General features: G+C 41.4%; 1 protein-coding gene across 7 annotated transcripts in view; it reads left to right on the top strand.

Annotated features, from left to right (window-relative positions):
- The window catches only part of LOC134209733 (terminal nucleotidyltransferase 5C), a 288,881-nt gene extending 268,467 nt beyond the window's left edge, over positions 1-20,414 (top strand). For all 7 annotated transcript variants that reach the window (XM_062685746.1, XM_062685745.1, XM_062685743.1 and 4 more), the window contains one exon: positions 18,058-20,414. In XM_062685746.1, coding sequence (XP_062541730.1) covers positions 18,058-19,947 — 1,890 coding nt within the window. In that variant the 3' untranslated portion in view covers positions 19,948-20,414. The remainder of the gene's footprint in view (positions 1-18,057) is intronic.
- Positions 20,415-21,601: the final 1,187 nt, after the last annotated feature.

Below are 21,601 nucleotides of genomic sequence, written 5' to 3'. Positions count from 1 at the left end.
TGATTGATCGATTATAGTGATCGAACTCGTGAAATTATTACTCTTGATTGAGATTAATTTTCCTTGGTAATTCAAAAACGTTTCCGTGCGCCTGACACATCTTTAATTCTTTTGAAAAAGTATGAAGTATCTTTCAACTCATTTGTGCTCAACTTTTTTTAAATTATATATAATAATATATAAATAATCTATAAATTCACTTCATATTTGAAATTCAGGAACTTTTCGCTAAATTTCAGAAATTTCAGAATTTTGTTATTGGTGTATGAAAAATCACTTGAGCGTTGTTGCAATGTGTTCGGTACAAGCTTCAAGAACGAAAGTTTTATCACGAACTAAGGACCCAGGCGTTTGGCAGATGCAAAGTGTTGCAGGAAGATGTAAATGTAAATGTTGTGCCCTCACATAATAAGTCCATCTATTCCTAAGCCATGTAAGACATAATCCTTTGAGACCTGGTACGGCAAATTATGTACGAAAACGAGATTTTACACAAATTGACGCGTTTAACGCAATGGGTCAAGTGATAAAGCTTACTTTAAGAAAATGCAGAATAACATCGCGTCAAACGGACTCCATAAGACCATTTGGTGGATTACATTTCGACGTCGGAGAAATTAATCTCAATTATGATACCGAAGTTAATAATCAACATCTCATGTTATTTGGTTATTAACAATCGTCGTCTATGTGTGTATGAAAAGTCGCGCATTTTCAACTTTTCGCTTGAGGCTTTAATAATGACCGTTCCCAAAGGAAACCTGACCGCTTCTGAAACGGATGTTTTCCAAAGCGCAATTAAGTTTAGCAAATATCCCCAAGATGCGGATATTAGCTTCTCCATTCACACATAAATTAGACTCACACTGACCGAATCGTGGCATCAAACACACATTCGTCCTTCGAATGTCAATCGAAAATGAAATTGGACCGAATCAAATACCATCGTCGTCGTCGATGACATGGTCGCAATGTAACAAATTGATTGATCTACGTCTGACGGCGCAGCCAGCATCGAGGAGGCCCAACAACACAGACGGATCCGGTAGTCGCAGACGTGTCCTTGTCTTCATCATCGGGGGGGCCTTTAAACGCAATCAATTCCAGCAGCAACCCCAGCCGGGCGACTCGACTGCGACGATGACAATATTCAATCCATTTGGGTTGGGATTTGGCCCCCCCAAGCGGGAACGCTCAAAAGAACGATCAAAGTTTCAAAGTCACGTCTCCGCGGAATGGCCCTCACAAATGTGTAATAAGCACGATTCGGTATGTTTTCGGTTCTCAGAATTTCAGCCCAATGCCGCCGCTCGGAACACGTGTCGAATGCCTCATTCGCGCTAGTTCAGATATATTTGGCCGTTGGCAGGCGCTTCCGCGCAATCGAGCTCAATTAAATTGACAAAGGCTTGTTAATAAATTTCGTTTTGGAGAACTGAAGACCTTTTCGAATCTTCCATCCTGCTTCATGCGGCAACCCTTTTCCCCATGCATAATTCATAGAAAAGTAATAATACCCTACTTTAATAGACCCCTCCACAATTCTAGCACACGCGTCGTTATAGGCTCTAGGGAAGCCCGAATCGATTCGAGAATCCAACCCAACCAAGGCGGGGAAGTGTTGAGCATGGAAGCCGACCGACAACAGCCAATCTACATTATGTATGACACCGGATCCCAAGTAAAGTCAGCCAAAGCACACACACACAAACCGGACACCAACGACGGAGACGACGACGACAGTCAGACTGGGTCACCGGAGTCGGTCGTCGGTGGGCGCCTGAACCGACCAATCAATAGCCGGTTAATTCGATCCAACCAGCCAGTTCCAGTGCCAGCAGTCAGTGTAGCAGCTCCAAGGGTGATCCAGTTCCAATCAAGTGAACCAGTAAGCCAGATTGTCCGACAGGTTTTTAGCCCGTAATTAACGACAGCGACAACATTACGCAATCGATCGGATTGCGGCGCCCATTCAGTGTGACCCGGGTAAAGCGGTTTCAAGTTCATTGAGTTGAGCGGGCGCGCAGGTCATTTGCGTGTGCGCTTTTGCTGTGAGGGTGCAAGAGCCTATTCGTCGAATAACTACTCAACTAAAACGTCCTTTGGGGCCGTACACATATTACGTAAGCACTTAGGGGGGGAGAGGGGTCGGTCAATATCTTACGCTCCATATAAATAAAAATTCATTTGTATGAAAAAAATCTTACATGGGGGGAAGGGGGGGTCGAAAAACCCAGAAAAATTGCTTACGTAATAAGTGTACGACCCCTTTCAGAAAACTAATGATAACAAGCATCAATTATACGATTAACAAATTTCTTCATCAATTGGCTAACGAACAAGAAAACTGTTCAAATTTATTTTTGAATTTGTGAGCGGATAAAAATTATACAATAATACTTACAAGTCGGTCACGTTTGCGGAAAAGCCATCAGAATCCGAGTGACCTTTGAGTGGTCTTGTTGTGACCTTTAAGTGGTCTTGTTGTGTAGGGGTTATCACGCCTATCTAGAGAGTAGGAGGTTGAGGGTTCGAGTCCCTCCAAGACACGTGGATTCTTTTTCGCAAATTTCATATCAATTTGTCCATTTCGAAACATGTGCTGTGCATATGCACAGCCAAGATATTTAACAAAAAAAATGGTTTTCGTACGGCCGAGTTGCCGAATAATATGCAATTAATTGTAATCAAGTGTCGGTCTTTCACCGTCATTAGTCGTCTAAGTACACGCGACCGCTTACGTAAGGCAATCAAACTCATCAAATGCTTTAGCCAAGCAAGCCTTTGGCACAGCAGAGTTCGATTGATTCGCATTCGATCAATCGCACTCTGTTGGGCGATCTCCCTTCTGCCAAGCAGCAGGAATGGTAGAGTGGTATCGAACGGGACTCCCACTCACAAGATCTGGTGTTAGATTGCACATGCTGGGCATTACCATTTTTGCTACATACACTAGTTTTTTTACCCGTATAAAATTTAGGATACACATTTTCAGAGCCTTGTAAAAATTAATTTGAACGCAATAAAGCGTCTTTTGGTTCGCTTGCATATGTCGGTCTTAAATGACATAATGTTACATGCCTTTTCGTAGTGTGCGCTCTTTGCGGAATCCCGATCAAAATGGGTAGCGCGCCGGAAAGCAGCTTTCTTGTATTCAATAAATTAAGCCCGTAAAGTTGAATGGATGCAATCACTAACAGAAACCAAGTTTCCACGCCAAACGCCGATGCCATCGAAACAGTCCATTTTTGCAATTAAACCTTTCTGTTCAGAAAATGCTAGTCCTGAGAAGAACCAATTTTCTTTCCCCAATGCGCTTTCCCAATAATGTAATAAAAGCATCGCCACTGGCGGCACGGGATCGCAACAGTGCTATTTTTATAGTCAACCCTTTCTTCATATAAAATGCTGGTTCGTTGAGGTTGAATGATCTGCAGCAACACACCGAAGACCACCACCAATGCGATGGATTTCCGTTGAAAATGTTACCAGCGCCTCCGTGATGCTGTGTCCGCTCCGCTGCGATCGCTTTGATGCGTCCGCTCTGCGTGAAATCTTGTTCAAACTGAGGATTAGATCCAAACCCGCAAGTGATTGATTTTTGATGTCTGTGCTAGTGATGCATGTACGTGATTGGTTGGTTTACCTATTTCTAAACTTTTCATCAATTTTCGACAATAAATAGTTGAAAATCACTATTTTCATATAAATACAAAGAAGCGTTGACTCATTCTTGATCGAATGGTCCAACAAAATGAAAATCCATCGAGAAACGGCTGAGATATTTAAGTTTTAAGTCTATCATATTTTCGTGACGGTCCCTGATTTTCGCAATCGTAAAGTGTACCCCAATATAGAAAAGACAGACGTAGTCCTACGTCAAAAAAAAACAATTGTTGAACACTCATTCAATTCAATTCTATGGATCACAATCAGCATAAACGATCAAAAAAGGCTAACAGCTCTCAAGGAGCTGAAAGCCCATACTTCAGATAATTCTTGATTGAACTAGGATGTAACAATAGTTTAAGGTGTATTTTTTTTCTATGGATCATAAAAGCATCGACCATTTTTTTTTTAATTTATTAGATACTCCTGGTTATGCGCATAGAACTTATGTCATGTGCTCCAGGGAAGAAAACTGTTCTTTAGCTAAGTGTTTAAGACCCATACTTCAAGTTTTCCTTGAATGACCTGGAACGGAACGGTTATTGAAGGTGGCTCCAAGCGTATGGATTAAAAAGAGCATACACCATGAAAAAAAGAGATTTTTAGTTACGCGTCAATATCCGAGACCTACATCATAGAATTTTTTGGACCTCCGGAATAGCAATAGCTATAGAAGGCGTTTTTCATTTGGTTAAATAGTTCAAAGGGGCATGAACTATTTTCAATACGAGATAACAAGCCATTCGTTACGTGTGTGGATTTCAAGGCCTAAACTCCAGGGAATTCTTGGATGAACATCTCCAAATGAGACAGACCCTTAGTTCTTTGGTTGTTAATATAAAACAGATATCTATCCCTCAATTGACGAGTAGGAGCATAGAAATTAAGATTTTCATTAACAACTGTATTATCTACTTTCTGTGATACTACATCGTTGAGATTAAACTTTCAGAGCTAATCTGGTATTTTAATGTAGTAATTGATCTTAAAAAAATGTTACGTAGATTTTGGTTTGTGATTAGATTGGGGGATTTTTGTTAGGGTATTTAATTTACAGTTTCGGATAGGTAATTAAGCAAGCATGACCGCACAATTCGTAGTTGCTACTCCGTGGTTGACTAGAACTTGCAAAATTGCGCCGGCCACGTCCTTATGGTCATATAGGAAGGGAAGAACTGTTAGTGCGACTCTCGGTGCTACTATAGACCGAGTGTATACTCTGCATCTCCACGATTGTCTTGGGATAGGATATCGTTTTAGCTACAAAAGAGATTAATATGGTTCATATATTTACATTTATAGGGGATCTATGCCATAAAATACTAATTGAATACCTTTGCGACGAGAAAAAAGCACTCCCTGTGGCGCATGCAAACTGTGGAGAATCGCGTTTTGGGCGACCGAAACGACGCGCCCGAGTGCTACTGCAAACTATGGAAGATCAAAGCGCAATACAAGCGTTATACGATCCACCGAATATCAAACAGATTTTTTTTCTCCTGTTCGCGACGAATATTACATGCAGTGCCCTTACTTTCCCGATGGCTACTGTCTTTACCGTTTCGGATTGGTAGTTGGATATAAAGATTAAGTGGAATATTTTTTTAAAGCTTTCAATGGAATGTCTCCGTTTGTCATAAAACGAGTTTTGAAGTGATGAGATGTGAAGATTGGTTTCCATCCTATGAATCGGAGAATGGTTGTGTAGATTAATTCGCATACTCACACAGGTTAATCAAATTTATCACATTGATATGAATTTGACGAATTGAGGTGATTGTATTTGCAGATTACACTTAGGCATTCAAATTTAAAAAGGAATTGTTTATTGAGTTTTAATTATTGAATTTGAAGATCGGAAACCGAGACACAGTTTGGAGGTTGAACCCCAAAATTAAATTTGGAGGGATATTCATGAATAACTGTCGAAGTTAACTCCACTGACATCACGGCGATAGGATGATTTTTGTTTGGCAGATTTCAATTTGAGTTGGAATTTAAAAGTAAGATCGAAATTATTTCTGAAAGATTAATTTCACGTGTTGGAGCGTTTTTTATTCTTTATTATATTTAGAAACTTTCAGACCATAAAGGATCCATCGCAAAAAAAGTGGTGTAAAATCCGTGGATGTCTTAGCTTAGTTTGTTGATTCAACGTAAATCGAGGTCCATAGGCTTCGGGGTCCATAGGGGCCCTCCTTAGCCGTGCGGTAAGAAGCGCGGCTACAAAGCAAGACCATGCTGAGGGTGGCTGGGTTCGATTCCCGGTGCCGGCTAGGCAATTTTTGGATTGGAAATTGTCTCGACTTCCCTGGGCATAAAAGTATCATCGTGTTAGCCTCATGATATAGGGGAAACTGGACACACATGATCCCCACTTTTTGTTTAGGATATTTCTCAATGTAACATGCACAGATTTGCACGCTTCTTGGAGGACTTGATAAAGAATTTAATAAGCTATTCAAAAACGTCATTGGAAGCAATTATTTGTCATTGAAAGTTACCAAAAAATCGATTTTGCCAAAAGATAGAAAATTTGGCATTTTCAAAACTTGCGGGAGACTTGATCCCCATATATGGGGAAATTGATCCCTGTATGAGCTGAACATATTTAGGTTCTTCCAAGTCTAATGAAAGGTTGAATTGGTCTAGTCTCAAATCCTAACAATTCTTCATAGTCTGCCTTAATATCAGTCGTGCGAAAATTAAATATTGTTAGTATTAAGCAAGGCAAGTATTTTAGTTCTCAAATAGAGTAATAGTGACAGATAGAATGTCTGCTATAGCAACAAAATTTGCATGGTGATGATGATTTATCTGCAAACCATTCACTCCACTAAAAGACAGTAAGACTATAGTCATATCACGACAACCATGATGTTCCCAAGAGGATCTCTCTTTGTGATTGATACAGTTATGATACCAAAAATGGTTGATCAATACATAAATATATCTTTGTAATTTTAGAATCTAATTATTCTATTAAATCTCTGAAAATTGGCCACACTGCAAATGCCATGGCCAATGGTAAATATCCTTGAGTACCTGTTTTGAGACCAATAAAAAAATAGTGTGATACCGCCATCGGGGGTGACAATGGGTCTGGGGGTGAGAATGGGTCATCGTTCTCACTGGCAGTCTAGAGGTAGTAGAGCAAAATTGTTCAAAAAGGACTTTTATATTTTGGTCTTCTTGTCCTCAGATGCATTCAATCTATTCTACAAGCATTCTAAGTAGCTGAAACAGTGACCCATTCTCACCCCTATTTGACCCATTGCCTCTCCCGACGACGGTACATCGAGATCGCCAGACTACTATCAATACCACAACCGTGATCATACCAGGATGATGACTTCATACATCAATATGGTACTGTCACGCATCATCATTTTTGTAGTGCGTGTTATTATTACACAAATGCGATTTCTCTTAAACGACTGACCAAAAGATGTTGAATGAGCCTATTATTAAAAATTCTTTAAGAAGATTTACAAATAAATGGTGATTGTAAGCAAACTTCTCCTAGTTCAAACGGAAAAAAAATTAATACCAGATCGAACAATACTGATTTTAAGCCCTGTGATTTGTTGAGTATTTTCAAAGCTTAATTTACACTCTTTTTCATTGAAAATAATGTTAAAATGCATTTAATAAAACTAATCAAAACTAAGTATGTTCATGTTCAACTACACTTTTTTCTGGTTAATGAAATAAGCCTATTGAGAAATTCAAATTGCGCGTGTATTGTCTGATTGACAAAATTAAAGGGAAATTAAATTTATTTATACTTTTTAACTAGAAAAGAATTTTAACAAATTAATTAGTTACATACAATACAATAATATGCGACGGTATACAACAAACGCCTTAATATATGCAATATCGGGATCAAGTGTGTCCAAACTGTGGGGGATCAAGTGTGTCCATGTTGAGTATTTATCTTGTTTTATTTTTGTATTCAATGGAAAATAAGCAATAGTTAATTGAAAGAATTTATTCAATTCTACAATAATAAAACTTTGTCCAGTAAAAATTTTGGTACGGTTGGATTGGAAATATTCAAAGTTATTAAACTTTTTTCCTTCAAAAAAAAAAAAAAAAGGATTGATAACGCTTAAATAATAAAACCTCTCTAAAACTCATATACATAAAGTAACTAATATCAAATGTTACTCAGATTCAATATTCTATCTAACGGATTCATTTGAACATATCACTGGTATAAAAATGTGATTAGTTTTCGAGAAAACAGGGGGGGATCATGTGTCCCCGGGGATCATGTGTGTCCAGTTTCCCCTACGAATGCAAAAATGGTAACCTGGCTTAGAAACCTCGCAGTTAATAACTGTGGAAGTGCTTAATGAACACTAAGCTGCGAGGCGGCTCTGTCCCAGTTTGGGAATGTAATGCCAATAAGAAGAAGAAGGCTTCGTCCATTTCTATTGTGTAGAAGAGGCAAATATCAATTTAAAAATTTATGAGTTTTCTTTCGTCGACCGAGACATTTCGCAGGGACATCGCGGGGTTCTCGATGTTAATAGTGGTTCTGTCAACTTGAAAGACGGGACAGGAATTTTATAATTTATATTTTCCTCGTTGTGCCGGATACCACTATGGACAGTAGACCTGTTCATTATTTTCAAAAGTATTCCAGATTCAAAGTGCCACCCCTCTATTTCAATGAGTATCTTAAATGGAGTCTCCTGACCAATTTTCAGCCAAATCCATGGAGATTTAGAGGTGCATCAAACGAGATTTGTGATTTTTCAGACTTTTTCGTAGAAATGTCGTCTGAATGCATCAATTTAACTCCACATAATAAAAGGATTAGTCGTTGATAGTTTCTATAAACTATTATCTACCACTTTATCATTGATTTTGGATGTTTAGAAGGCTTATTCTATGATTTTTTATTAGATTTAGCTGAAAAAAATGCCTGAAAACCAGAAAAATAATTGTAGGTGCTTCTGGGGGTAGTATAAATTTTCAATATGTGTCCAATTCAATTTTTTCTTCCATTTCCTTCGAATGCTGCGAAAGTTTCGTCCATACATCACTTTATTCTGAAAGAAAATCTTCGGCATGTAGTAATTTAGTTTTCATGAAATAATCAACGTTTGAACAGGGTAGTCAAGCAAGACCATTCCCCCATGCTAAAACAAAGTTGACCATGATTTATGAGCAATGTCATCCAGTATTCTCGACCCACTGGTATGGATCTAGAGTGAGCTATGCGGTACTGTCAGGGCCTGCAGATCAAGAGGTTCACGGTTCAAGGCACCGAGTAGATTGAAATAGAGGGGTGGCACTTTGAATCTGGAATACTTTTGAAAATGGTGAACAGATCTAATGGACAGGAACCAACAACAGTGTGAGGTTGCTATCCGAAGTTCGCCTGCACAAAAGGGTATCTGCAAGTAGTGTGTGGCAGTGGAATAGGGCACTGCACGAACGAATCTCTTTCTTCAGGGAATTTGACGTTTACTGGCCTTGTTGTTTTCAAATTTCTTTGCAGTGAGAAAGAGACAAAGCAGTCCGTGCAGTGCCCTATTGTACTTGGTGTGAATGTCCCAGGTGTGAATTATGAAAAGGTAATATCTAAGGGATTTGAAAGCATCAAAGTAGGCTTGACAGGAACAACAACAGAAAGCCACATAAAATGGAGATTGTCATGCTGCTAGGAGAGCGGAAAGTCTGCTGGAAAAACTGTCACTCCAGTCTGTGATAGTTGACCACGACCACATGCCTTTGACTGACGGCAAAGTACCACGATAGCTTTGGTTGATATTTTGGTGGCTCTCCGTTGTTGTTCATGTCAAGCCTACTTTGATGCTTTCTAATTCATTAGATATTGCCTTTTCATAATCACACCAAGTACAATTTCACTGCCACACATGTGTGGGATGCTATCGTCGACAGTAGGACAGCCGAATTGGAGACGAATCGACGGTAAATCGAATTTTTGATGCTGCGTAATTGTTTACTGTTTACTCCCAAAAAGGGTTCGAGCTTCGAATTGGGCCGTGGTTTTTAGTGCGAAGTCTACTTTGGGATTACAGATGTTGCTGTCTGCCTTGGTTTTTTTGACGTAGAACTACGTCTGTCTTTTCTGAAGCCGAATTGATTGCACTCGTGATAAGCAACGCCGGATTCCAAGCTAGAATTCCAACGTGCTAGAATTTCTGGACGCAAAATCCAGACGTTAGTCCTCTGGAGAAGCAGTGCCCATGATGATGATCTGCAGTCAGCTGCCATCGTTGGGTATCGAGACTTCCTCAACATGTTCAAAGACGTATTCGGATTCAGCGCATGCTTCCAAAGACGGGATGTCGGCTCGGGGATGTGTCTCGATTAAGATGGCTGAATGACACCATTTGGCAGTTCTTCCGAAGCTGCTAACAACGAAAGGATAAATTTCATTGGTGAGTCAGTTCTAATTATTCTATTTTAGGGTAATAAGGTATGAAAGACCCCCTAATCACCCGCGGGGTGAATTACACCATCTTACCCTATTATGTTTTTGATGCTTCATAAATCATATCATTGACTACTAAATACGCACAGGGCATCGTTTGCTACTATTGCCGCGGATATTGTGGGAGTCCCAGATATCCGGTTCACGCTTTGGTTAGCAACGGTGGCTCTTCTTGACCTTCTACTCCCTGAGTAGTTAGTGCGAATAAGGGCGTCCTTGTGATGTTTTGCTGTACCTGTTATGAACAACTAGTACAGCCCATTCCCTACACTTCCTGAGGTTCCTTGCCTCATAAGTGATTCCTTTTTGTAGTACTAGTCTTCATAACAAAAAGGGCACCATTACGGAACATGCGATATGATCAAATTATTCGTAGTACTACTTGACCAACGCCCCAGCTGGGTGAGGGATAGAGGATGACACACACACACAGAACTACGTCTGTCTTTTCTATATTGGGGTACACTTTACGATTGCAAAAAATTGAAAAACGTCACGAAAATATGATAGACTTTGATCGTTAATATCTCACCCGTTTCTGCATGGATTTTCAATTTTCTTGGTCCATTCGATCAAGGATGAGTCAACGCTTCATACCCGATGTACACTGAAGTCGTCTTTTACGCGGTTATTTTTACAGACATCGCTTTTTATGCGATTTTTTTATTCGAATTTCTGGATTTCCGCGGTTCATTCAGACATATTTTGGGATTTACGCGTTCTTTCACGTTATTTTAATTTACGCGGCCTATTTCCTCTGCGTAAAAACTGACTCTAGTGTGTTATAATATCTATGTATGATAATATTTACTATTAAAAATTTGCTAACAGTTTAGCACTCGGTTTCGGTGAATCAGTCAATCTCGTAAGTGCATCGCAAACTTCTTCTTCCATAGCACTACATTCCAACTGGACCTTGGCCTGCTTTCAACTATTCTATTTGCAATCTATTAGCATTTCTTTAGTTATTAACTGAAAGCTTCTTATGTCCGCCATTGCAGGGCTTTTAGCTGGTGCAGTTCGTTTCTGCTAACTTAAACGTGCGTTTTCGCTCGAAAGCTTGGGGCGTTAGGTACGTTAGTAAGTACGTGAGGAATACATACGTTAGGCATAAGTATGTTAGGCATGATGGACGTCAGGCTTAACATACATTATGTCTAACGTCCGTTATGCCTAACGTCCATTATGCCTAACGTGGCGGACCCGAATCTTCTTCGCTGCTGCAGTGAATGCGTTCTGGTAAACTTTCTTTGGCTCGTTTTTGCTGATTCGTAGGTGTCTGCAGGAGTAAACGCTAAGTCCGACGCAACTCACGTGAAGGAATAATAATTATTATCAATAAACTGTCAAACTTCTTTGTAGAGACTCCGACTTCCTGCATAGAATGACCACCAAACGCCGTTGACAGCCCAGCTTTCGCGATGGGCTTTATTTGTAATGAGCCACCAGGGGCTTAGACAGACTTAGTGACGGGTGCTTAGTCTCGTTGCAGTTTGCGTCGGCGAAGGTTGCAGCTGTACACTATCTGCCAGTGTTGTGCTTTTCAAATTTTAAACCAAATGTTATTAAATGTAATACCAATTTAATGTCAGCAATGAAGTTCAATCGGATGTTTGGCATTGTGTTTTGGTGTTATGTAGGAAAACAAGTTCAAAAGTAGCATTTACCAATGCTTCCAATCGAGATACAATTATCGAACGATTCTTATTCTCTAACAAGTTCTTATCAATTGATAATTTGAATATGTGAACGCTTTGATCGTGAGCGTGTTGTTCATCCTCGATTATTTGAAAATTTTATTTTTATCTTCCTTTTCAAATGTTGGTCCAAAAATTATATACATCACCAGTTTTCGTAATGCTCATTCAATCTCAGGAGCATAGGATAAACAACAAAAGCAGATTGAAAAACGCTTGGTTTGGTCTCATCGCATAGAATAGTCGAAAACCTGTACATTACATACAGCTACGTAGTTCAACGTCACATTTGCGTACAACCCGATTGGGCTGCACCTTTGAGTTTTTTTTCCAAATATCTTGCTATGGTAGCTTTATATCGGAACAGACGTACGCCTGCTTCACAAAGCCTAGGCAACTATCCAGCGTTTGGCTCGATCACTTCGAGGGCGCCGACGATTGATGCTTTTCAGCATGTTTACTCTCGTCTGACAACCGTTCTGGATCCGGTTGAAATGATCGCGGATAGTCAGATGCCTGTCAGTAATAGGGATCCTACATTCAGAGATATGCGAAAGCGGCCATCTTGAGCCAATCGAACACTGAGAACTGTCAAAATCTGAGCCAAATGAACATCGTTATTGTTGCAGATCGAAAGGTATTGCGATTTTGGTGAAATAGATTTTATGAAAAGTTTTATCGAATAAACAATTTGTTTTGCTTTCGTAAGAAAAAGTTGTCTAGTTGATGCCTTATATCCTGAGACGAGACCTGCAAAGACGCTGCTTCTTTTCTCTTGTTTTGACACTTGTTCTTCTTTTCATCACAGTTGACCATCGAGTTTCAACTGTTTACTTGACTGTTTCACCTAAGCCCCAGGTGGACCCTTCTGAGCACAATAAAAGTGTATCCAATTCACGAAATAGTTAATTCATTTTCATAAGCATTTTTATACCGGGAACAAAACACAGGTTTATTACTGATTATTAACAAGCTAAACGGAAGGTTTGGAATACTCGTTAAAGTAAAAAAGTCTTGGTAAAACAAAAATGATGTGGAATATTTTATTTGGGATACCAATACTTTCACTTAAAAAGCTGCTGGTTGCACCTGACAGTTCGTGACAGCAGTTGACTGGCAGCAGCTGAAGTTACATTTTTTCCTCTTTGCAGGTCTCGTCTCAGCTTATATCGTGTTCATTCGTATTGCTCTTTAATTTTAGCGAAAATGCACTGCTAGAGGATAGATAAAATAATCAAAAAGTGTCTTCGAATGTAAAGTCATGTGCAAGCCTAAACATTTTTCACTGCGGCAAGTGCTGGCAGCGTTTGTTTACGAAAGTAACAGCGTTGCTAAATCGTCTGGAAAAGTATTCGCACATCTCTTAATATAGGATCCCTAGTCAGTAATAACTTCCAGAAATTTGACGGTCCTTTCAGTGGGAATGATGGTCCCAACGATGTTTACCGGCGGGTATTTGGTATCCTATTGTTTCCTGGTCACTATTCAGAGGATGTCGTCAGCGTATATCAATATGAACATGCCCTTTGGTAGCTTAACGAAGACCTTCTTCGCGGATAGGAAAAGCGTCTCTTGAAGGACTCTGCTTGTCTCCTTCGCTGTTTTTGATGATAAGGCTCACAGCTGGGAAGGAGCGATCTAAGGAAGTTTTCTACAAACTAGAGAAGGTTACCGGAAATCTCGCAAAGCTTCAGTTTTTTTTAAACACTAGGCCTCCACGATCGGTTATAAGCCTTTGATATATCCATCGAAGCCAACTCCCTGTGATGGCCTCATGATCGTCGCATTGAGGATCTGACCAAGCTCTGTAAAGTAGGTGCTAATTTCATAACCAGAGCGGAGCGTATGTTTCCTATTATTCAGTCTACTGGTACTATCGTGAAACTCAGTCAGTTGCCTATTCTTCATTCACTCCATGATGTTCACTATCACGTTGTTAAGCCTCTTTCATCGGTAGCTACTAGTGTCACTAGTCGATGCATGGTTTTTCGAGATGGGGACTACCAAGCAAGATTTCCATTGTTTGGGGAGGGTGCAGGATATCCACTCCTTATTTATGCCCGTAGGGCCTCAAGTAGTGCTATCCTTCCTGCGGCTGGTAGACACTTCAGTATCGACTGCAGTTAAAGGTCCGCCAGGGCATCTGCAACAAGCCGGATCGCGCTTAGTTACGTCGTCGATGATCAGTGATGCATTTACTTCGCCTTTATCCGATGCACCTTCACAGTTTGGTTGTTGTCGTCCACGATTTATCTGTCGCCTCCCGAATGGTTTGGCTTGGGGCTGTCGGGAAAGAGACACTCATCAGCCCTTCTCAGAGCACAAAACGCTTTGCGTCTGGACTTCACGGTTTTCTTGGTCGTGCCACTCCACCCGTGGAGGGCGCTCTGACACGGGGCTAGCCTGTCCTTGGAATGTTGATGTTTGCTCTCCAGAGTATGCTATCCGACAGCTCGATTATTGTGGAAAAATCCAATCGACACGCTCGTGTAGCCAACGAGACCTGCGATTCGTCTCGCTTGATTGACTAACGAGCATCAAGAGGTTCGGTACGTGGCCTCACCCTCTGGAATCCTCGTCCGTGGACCAGAGTAGCCATCTTGAGCTCGAGGCTAACGACTCATCGGTGACTGATTCCACAAGACTCCTGTGAAATGTCGGTTGGAGCTGAAGAGTTGATATGTCTGATTAACTGGGGTTAACTCATTGATTCATTGACGCTGAAGGTCTTAAACGACTAAATCCAAACCGTGTAAAAAAAAACCTGGATGTATATAAAGAATTTGGATTCAGATATTCTGGTAGATTGGATTGCTTGGATTGTTAGATTGTTTTGCAGATTCAATTTGCGATTAGATTTAACGAGTTAAATTGATGATTGGATCTGGAGCTTAATTACCAGAATTAATTCAAAAATTGGAATCTTAGAACTTAGGTTTAAATTTGATGTCAGATGCTAGTTTTATGATTAGATTTGATCATTAATTATATTGAACTGGGCTTTGTTGGATCTCGCTAAGAAATCGTAATAACGGCCTCGGTTCATTTTTGTGGAATTTCGTCGAGATGGGTCGGTGATTTTGACGATGGGCACGACTTCTCCCGAACAACTTCTCGGCGGGCTCTGGGCAACGGTGGTTCAGTTGAGTGACATCTGGTGGTTTTGTTTGATGAGTATCATCTAGTGTTGGTCACAAGTACAGAATGTCTGAAGCAAGTGCACAAGCTGGTGGCGGTGGTTGAATTCGACTGAAGGAAATTACTCACAAAAACTCGCAATACGGATGACAAATACCGCACGATGGCTGTGCTACGGCCGAATATACCATTAGGCCGCCGATCATTTGGCCGAATATGTCATTTAGCTGAACAGGTCATTTGGTCGAATAAGTCATTTGAGGCCTCACTTCTAAATTATTATTTCTCACTTCTCACTGCGAACGTCTCTCTTCTTACTTCGTTCTTCCCACTTTTCACAGTGAGAAGTATTAAGTGAGAAATGGAGAGTGAGAAGTGAGACGTCGCACTAATCACTAGCACTTTTCACTTTTCACAGTAAGAAATGAGAAATGATTAGTGAGAAGTAAAACGTTTCTTGAGGTGCGAAGTTAGAAATGAGACGTCTCACTCCTCTCTTCGCACTACTCACTTTTCACAGTGAGAAATGAGAAGAGAGAAATTATTAGTGAGAATCGAGACGTCTGCTGTGAGCAGTGAGATGTCTTACATCTGACTTCGCACTAATCACTTTTCATAGTGATAAGTGAGAAATGATTAGTGAGTAGTCTTTTACTTCTCACTTATCATTTCTCATTTATCACTGGAAAACGTAAGTAGTGCGAAGTGAGAAGTAAGGTGTCTACTCACTTTTCACAGTGATAAGTGAGAAATGATTAGTGACACGTCTCTTCTCACTTATCACTTCTAACTGTGAAAAGTGTGGAAATTGAAGTAAGTATAGAGACGCCTCTCTTCTCACTTATTATTTCTAATTTTATATTTCTCACTTTTGCTGTGAGAAGTGAGGAATGATGGTTGAGAAGTGAGACGTAAAACGGCCTATTCGGCCGAATGACGCATATGGCCAAATATCATATTCGGCTGAATGACCTATTCGACCAAATGACCTATTCGGCCAAATGACATGTTCGACCAAATGACCTATTCTGCCAAATGACTTTCGGTCAGATGGGAGTCGGTCTTATCGTATGATCGGCCTAGTGGCATTCGTCATCCACGGTTTTATTCTCTTTTTGACTGTCTCGATGATATTTTTGTTCGATGTTAATATTTTTGGCTGCTTTCTCTCAATTATTTTGTAGGCTCAGTTGTGTATCATACTTTTTGGGTTCGATAACATATGAAGACATTTACAGGAAAATCTTGCTCCTCTTTGGTTACTTCAAATATTAGATTAAGTAGACAAACTTTGATAAGCAGATTCCTGCTAAAACAAGTCCTTTCGCATCCTAAAAAACCTGTATGTATGATCCAACAAACCAAACCTTCCTATCAGATGCGGGAATTAATTTTGGAGCAAACCTTTGCATTCCCCGAACCTAATAAACAATGTTTGCAGACAAAATTTACGAATATTTTCTAAATCTCAAGGCTATTATTACGAGTCTTGATTCTGTTTATGTCTACAATGTCATCATCGATTGCAAAGCATTGGATACATTTAGAGAACTATTACCAGCCTCGTTATTTCAGTATGAGTTAAGAAAAACTCAAAGAGGTGAAGGTACCTTTCTCATGCTGTAGATAAGATAATACCTACGAAAATAATTCAAGAATATCATTAAAAGAAGGTCAAATCACAATATTAACATTCATTTGTATTCGTTCGAGCTTCTTATGCAATCAAAAGTCAAGTAGTCCGTAGCAATGCAAAATAAGAAAACAATACTAAATAATTCCTTATTTTCGCATGCCATCAATGCTACGGAAGCGTGTTTCAGTCCGGTGTTAAAACCCAGTGCCGCATTTTGTTTCCTCATAGAATTACTCGATTTAGCACCATGCTTGAATTTATTGCATCACTCCATCTCTCAATAGCACACACATTCTGACGAACAAACTCCCGGCATTTTCGAACAATGTGTTTAGCACCGCACCACTCCGAGAGGCAATGATGAAATCGAACACCTAACCGCAGCCGCTTCATTAGATATTCATTAAACCACATCGAACCCGATCCAATTCCATGTAATTCCAATTTGATCGGCCTTCGAAGTGTGCCTCCTTCTTCTAGGCACCTCCGTCTTGGGCCATATCCGATCATACCCACGACCACCGCTAACTAATTGAGAATCACACACCGTGGGCTGGTTTGAGGCAACCGACCTTGGACTAATTGTGGTTCCCATGGGTCACCGAAATAACTCATTTCCAAAAACAAAACTGCCTCAAAATTAGTTCGTAACAAGCGAAACCACCTCACCGAAATAACCCAAAAGTGCCATGCCGGAGGAAGTCGCCACAAATCAATTAGGTGCCGGGCGGACGGGATAAGACGCACACCACCAATGACGCGCAGCGCAACACTTGATGAGACAGCGAAACAGCAACCGTAGTTAGCACGTTCGAGGAAATTCTGATCAGCGTGAATGCGAACGACGACGGAAGGCTCCTCCGCTTCAAGGTCTTTCGCGAATTGCGTTTCTGCGCGCGAAAGATTTTGGACATTGAGCCAAATTTGCATCCTCCTTCGGGACTGGGTACGACGCAATAAACTGAAAGTGAAACGTTGGTAAATAGTATTCATTCGCTTTCGTGGCCAGCGATGCGCTAGGCGACACACCTCCCGAAGTGGATCAAATTTAAACCGGTTGTGGTTTGTGTACAGGTGTTGCGGAGGTGATAATCGTGAAGGTTGGAGATCGGGATGCACATGTGTAATCTAAAGCCTATTACAGTTATAACCTACTTGAGTTAGAAAAATTATTCAAGCTCTTTTAGTGGAATGTCTTCAACTGTCTAAGACGAGTTTAGTACTTTCCATTTAATTCCACTACGTTTTGCTATCTTTTCAGGTACGTATTTTGACCTCAACTGTGAGACCGTTTTCTACTGACTGCTACAAATAAAAATCATGTTTTGATTGGCTCTGAAACATCTTCAGCACTTACTTAGTCATTTTTGCACATTTTGTCTAAATAATTTTCGACCTTTTCCGAGTTCTAACCGCATTATTTTTTCTCTGCTTTCTTTCAGTGTGGAACTTTGAAAGTTCCCGACTCGTACAACGGGCGGATCATGGAAGGCTATCACGTACAGACTCAGAACGGCAGCAGCAACAACAACAACTCCACCTACTCATACCACCATCATCAACAACAACAGCAACAGCAGCAGTCCCAGCAGCATCAGCACCACCATCACCATCATCAGTCGGCGCAAAAATACAATCAGAGCCATCACTCGCACCACAACCACAACCACAACCACCACCACCACAACAGCAACACCAACGCCAATGGCAGCTACACGTCACTGAACTACGCCCACTCCGATGCGGGCTTCGTATCGCCACCGCCTTCGCCGCGTTCCAACAGCTCGCTAGCTTCCTGTTCGTCTTCTTCCTACTCGTCGGCTTCCTCGTCATCAGCCGTCTCCTCGGCGGCGTCCACTTCATCGGGACTGTCGTCGGCTGGATCCGAGAATGGATCGTCGTACGAAAATCTGGACAATTCGGCCCAACGGCTAGCGGTACTGTCTTTCGAGCAGGTCAAGAAGTTGAACGATGTTATGAATGAGCCCGTGGCGATCCACGGCCGCGGGAATTTCCCGACCTTGGAGGTCAAATTGACGGATCTGGTTAACATCGTACGGGAGAAGTTGGAAGCCGATATTGGTTCCGGTGGGGCCGGTATGATCGTGAAGGATATTCGCCTGAATGGAGGCGCCGCTAGTCACGTGCTGGCTTCGGAAGCACAGCCATACAATGATCTGGACTTGATCTTTGCTGTGGAGTTTAGCTCAAATCGGCACTTTGACCGCGTCAAGTCAGCCGTTCTTTCGTCGCTGTTGGATCTGTTACCAGAAGGTGTGGTTCGACGGAGGATAACGCAGTGTTCGCTCAAGGAAGCCTATGTTGGCAAGATGGTGAAGGTGAATAATAACAATGATGGTGATCGCTGGAGTCTGATCTCGCTGGGTAACTCGCCCGGGCACAAGAACGTCGAGCTGAAGTTTGTCGATACAATGCGTCGACAGTTCGAGTTTAGCGTCGATTCGTTCCAGATTGTGCTGGACTCGTTGCTGCTGTTCTACGACTGTACTGAAAAGCCCATGATTACGGAGAATTTCTACCCAACCGTCGTTGGAGAGTCGGTGTATGGCGATTTCCAGGAAGCTCTATATCATCTGCAGAAGAAGCTAATATCGACGAGGCAACCGGAGGAGATCCGAGGTGGTGGACTGCTCAAGTATTGCAACTTGCTGGTGAGGAATTATATGCCGGTTGATCAACAGAAGATCAAGACGCTGGAGCGTTACATGTGCTCACGGTTCTTCATCGACTTTCCGGACATTGACCAGCAGAAAATCAAGCTGGAAAGTTATCTGAGGAACCACTTCTGGGGCGAAGTGGAGGAACATCTACAGTACCAGTACCTGATGCATTTATACGATGTCGTTGAGCAGAGTACGGTCTGTCTAATGGGGCACGAGCGTCGTCAGACGCTGATGTTAATCGAAACGTTGGCCATGCAGGTACTCTACCGCGACCATCCGCAGAACCCACAAGCAACCATAATTACAACCACGAGTACGGTGCCGCAACACACCCAAATGTCACTGCAGCCACTCCAGACACAACTCTCACAACTGAGCTTACAGCCCCAACAACTCTCACCAGTTCAGCAGACTGTCATTCACCACCACCACGCGCAGGCCGTGCAACAGACGCAAACCCTGCAGCTGCAGCATCCGCAGGCCATGATGCAGCAGCAGCCTCCTCAACCTGGGCAAACTCAACCTCAGCAGCAGACCATCTCGCTTGCTCCACAACCAGCCGGTCTACTCTACGCCAACGGAATCTACTACGCTCCAGTAATCCCGACGACGCTCTGCACGTGCAATGCCACGTGGCTGACGACGTGATCAAGAGCTGCAGATCCCGACAGCAACAACAGCAGCAGCAGCAACAACAACATCAATAATAACATCAACTGTAACAACTCGGCGACACCACTCCTAGTGGGATCGATTATCAGCGTCACCACTACACCGATCGTGGCTACGTTCGAACCGCAGTCGCACACATCGCCACCGTCGACATCTTCGTCCGTCTGCTGCACCGGCAGCACCGTCATCAGCAGCAACAACAACGTTTACAATGCAGACAACAACATCAACGATCGTTACTTTACTAATATTTTAGTGTCGGATAGATGATTATTAGGACAGTAAGCATACCCCATGTTCTCCTCCTTCCCGAGATCTACCAATCGTAGAGTCGAAAAATGTGTAATCACACAATCACAAGTAAATTGCGTCCGTTTTAAGTTTATCCCAAATTGATGAACACTGAAATAAAACACTTTCTGCTTTTCGAATGACAACACAAACACTTTCAATCCATCGATACAGTGCAACCAAACAGTGGCGTCAATCGGATGTAAAATGACAGATGTAAAGCAATATTTAATCGCCCCTTCAAAATTGCCCACAAACCTTCTTCCCAGTGAACTTGAATGTCTATTTGTTTACACGAAAACACCGATGCTTTGTGATAAAAAAAACGCCATATTTGCTCACCTTACATGGCGTATGCTCGTTTGAAGTCGAATGTAATCTACTTATGTCAACCAAAATACGAAACAATGTACAAATCTGTAGAAGCATCAAAAACTCTTTAGAAAAAAAAACTTATGAATACACGGGTGAGAATGTGCGTTGACGTGATGATTTATGAGAATGCGTTCGTGACAGCAAGAAAAGAAGAAAACAAAATGTATATTCCACACACAATATCAATTAATCACTTGTAAAATGCATTAAACATTCGTATTTGTTTTTCCTCTCCGGTGTGCGTATCGATGTGTGAATGTCTGTATCAATTTATTCGATTTAAAACCAAAACGATTAACAGTCTAACCGTGAACAAACAAGCAAAACAAAAACAAAACAACACAATTATATTTGTCGAAAGAGCTCATACGCGGTGATTGAATCTTTCCGGCGACGGCACTAACTAAGCAATTTTTAAACTAGGTGTTCAACAAGATAAGCAAGTTTTAACCTTCTAATGTCGCCGTCGACCAATGCACGTTTGGCTTTAGCATCAGAAGCAACAGTTATTTACAGCCAGGAAGACAGTGTAGAAAAAAAAAATCTTGAAATAGCGTTTCGATCCACGCACTATTGACGCCATTGTTTGTAGTTTGTTACTGCGGTGTTGAAAACAAAAATTGATCCGACGGTTGTTTGTATGGTTTTGATGGGAGTTTTTTTTTTTACTATCGATTGCATAATGGGTGTCGTACAAACTCAAGGACTTCAATCGAATAGGAAAACTGCAGCACTAAAGAAATTGGTTTCCAATGGCAAGGAAATGATGAAATTAATTCAGTTCACCGGACCAAACATCGCTGGTTGAGTGCGTGCAGTTCGGTTTGTGTGTTTCCATTTTGTAGGGCAGCAGTTTTATGGACGCAAGCGGAGGGTTTCAGTTTGGCAAGTTCCGAACCGACCGCTTTGTGCCCGGAAGTCACAATGCGTTGCTAAATTCAATTAATTTCGTAACTGTTTGGTG

Source organism: Armigeres subalbatus, chromosome 2 (genome assembly GCF_024139115.2).
Source record: "Armigeres subalbatus isolate Guangzhou_Male chromosome 2, GZ_Asu_2, whole genome shotgun sequence".
NCBI classification, from domain to species: domain Eukaryota; kingdom Metazoa; phylum Arthropoda; class Insecta; order Diptera; family Culicidae; genus Armigeres; species Armigeres subalbatus.
This window is presented reverse-complemented; position numbering and strand designations above follow the sequence as displayed.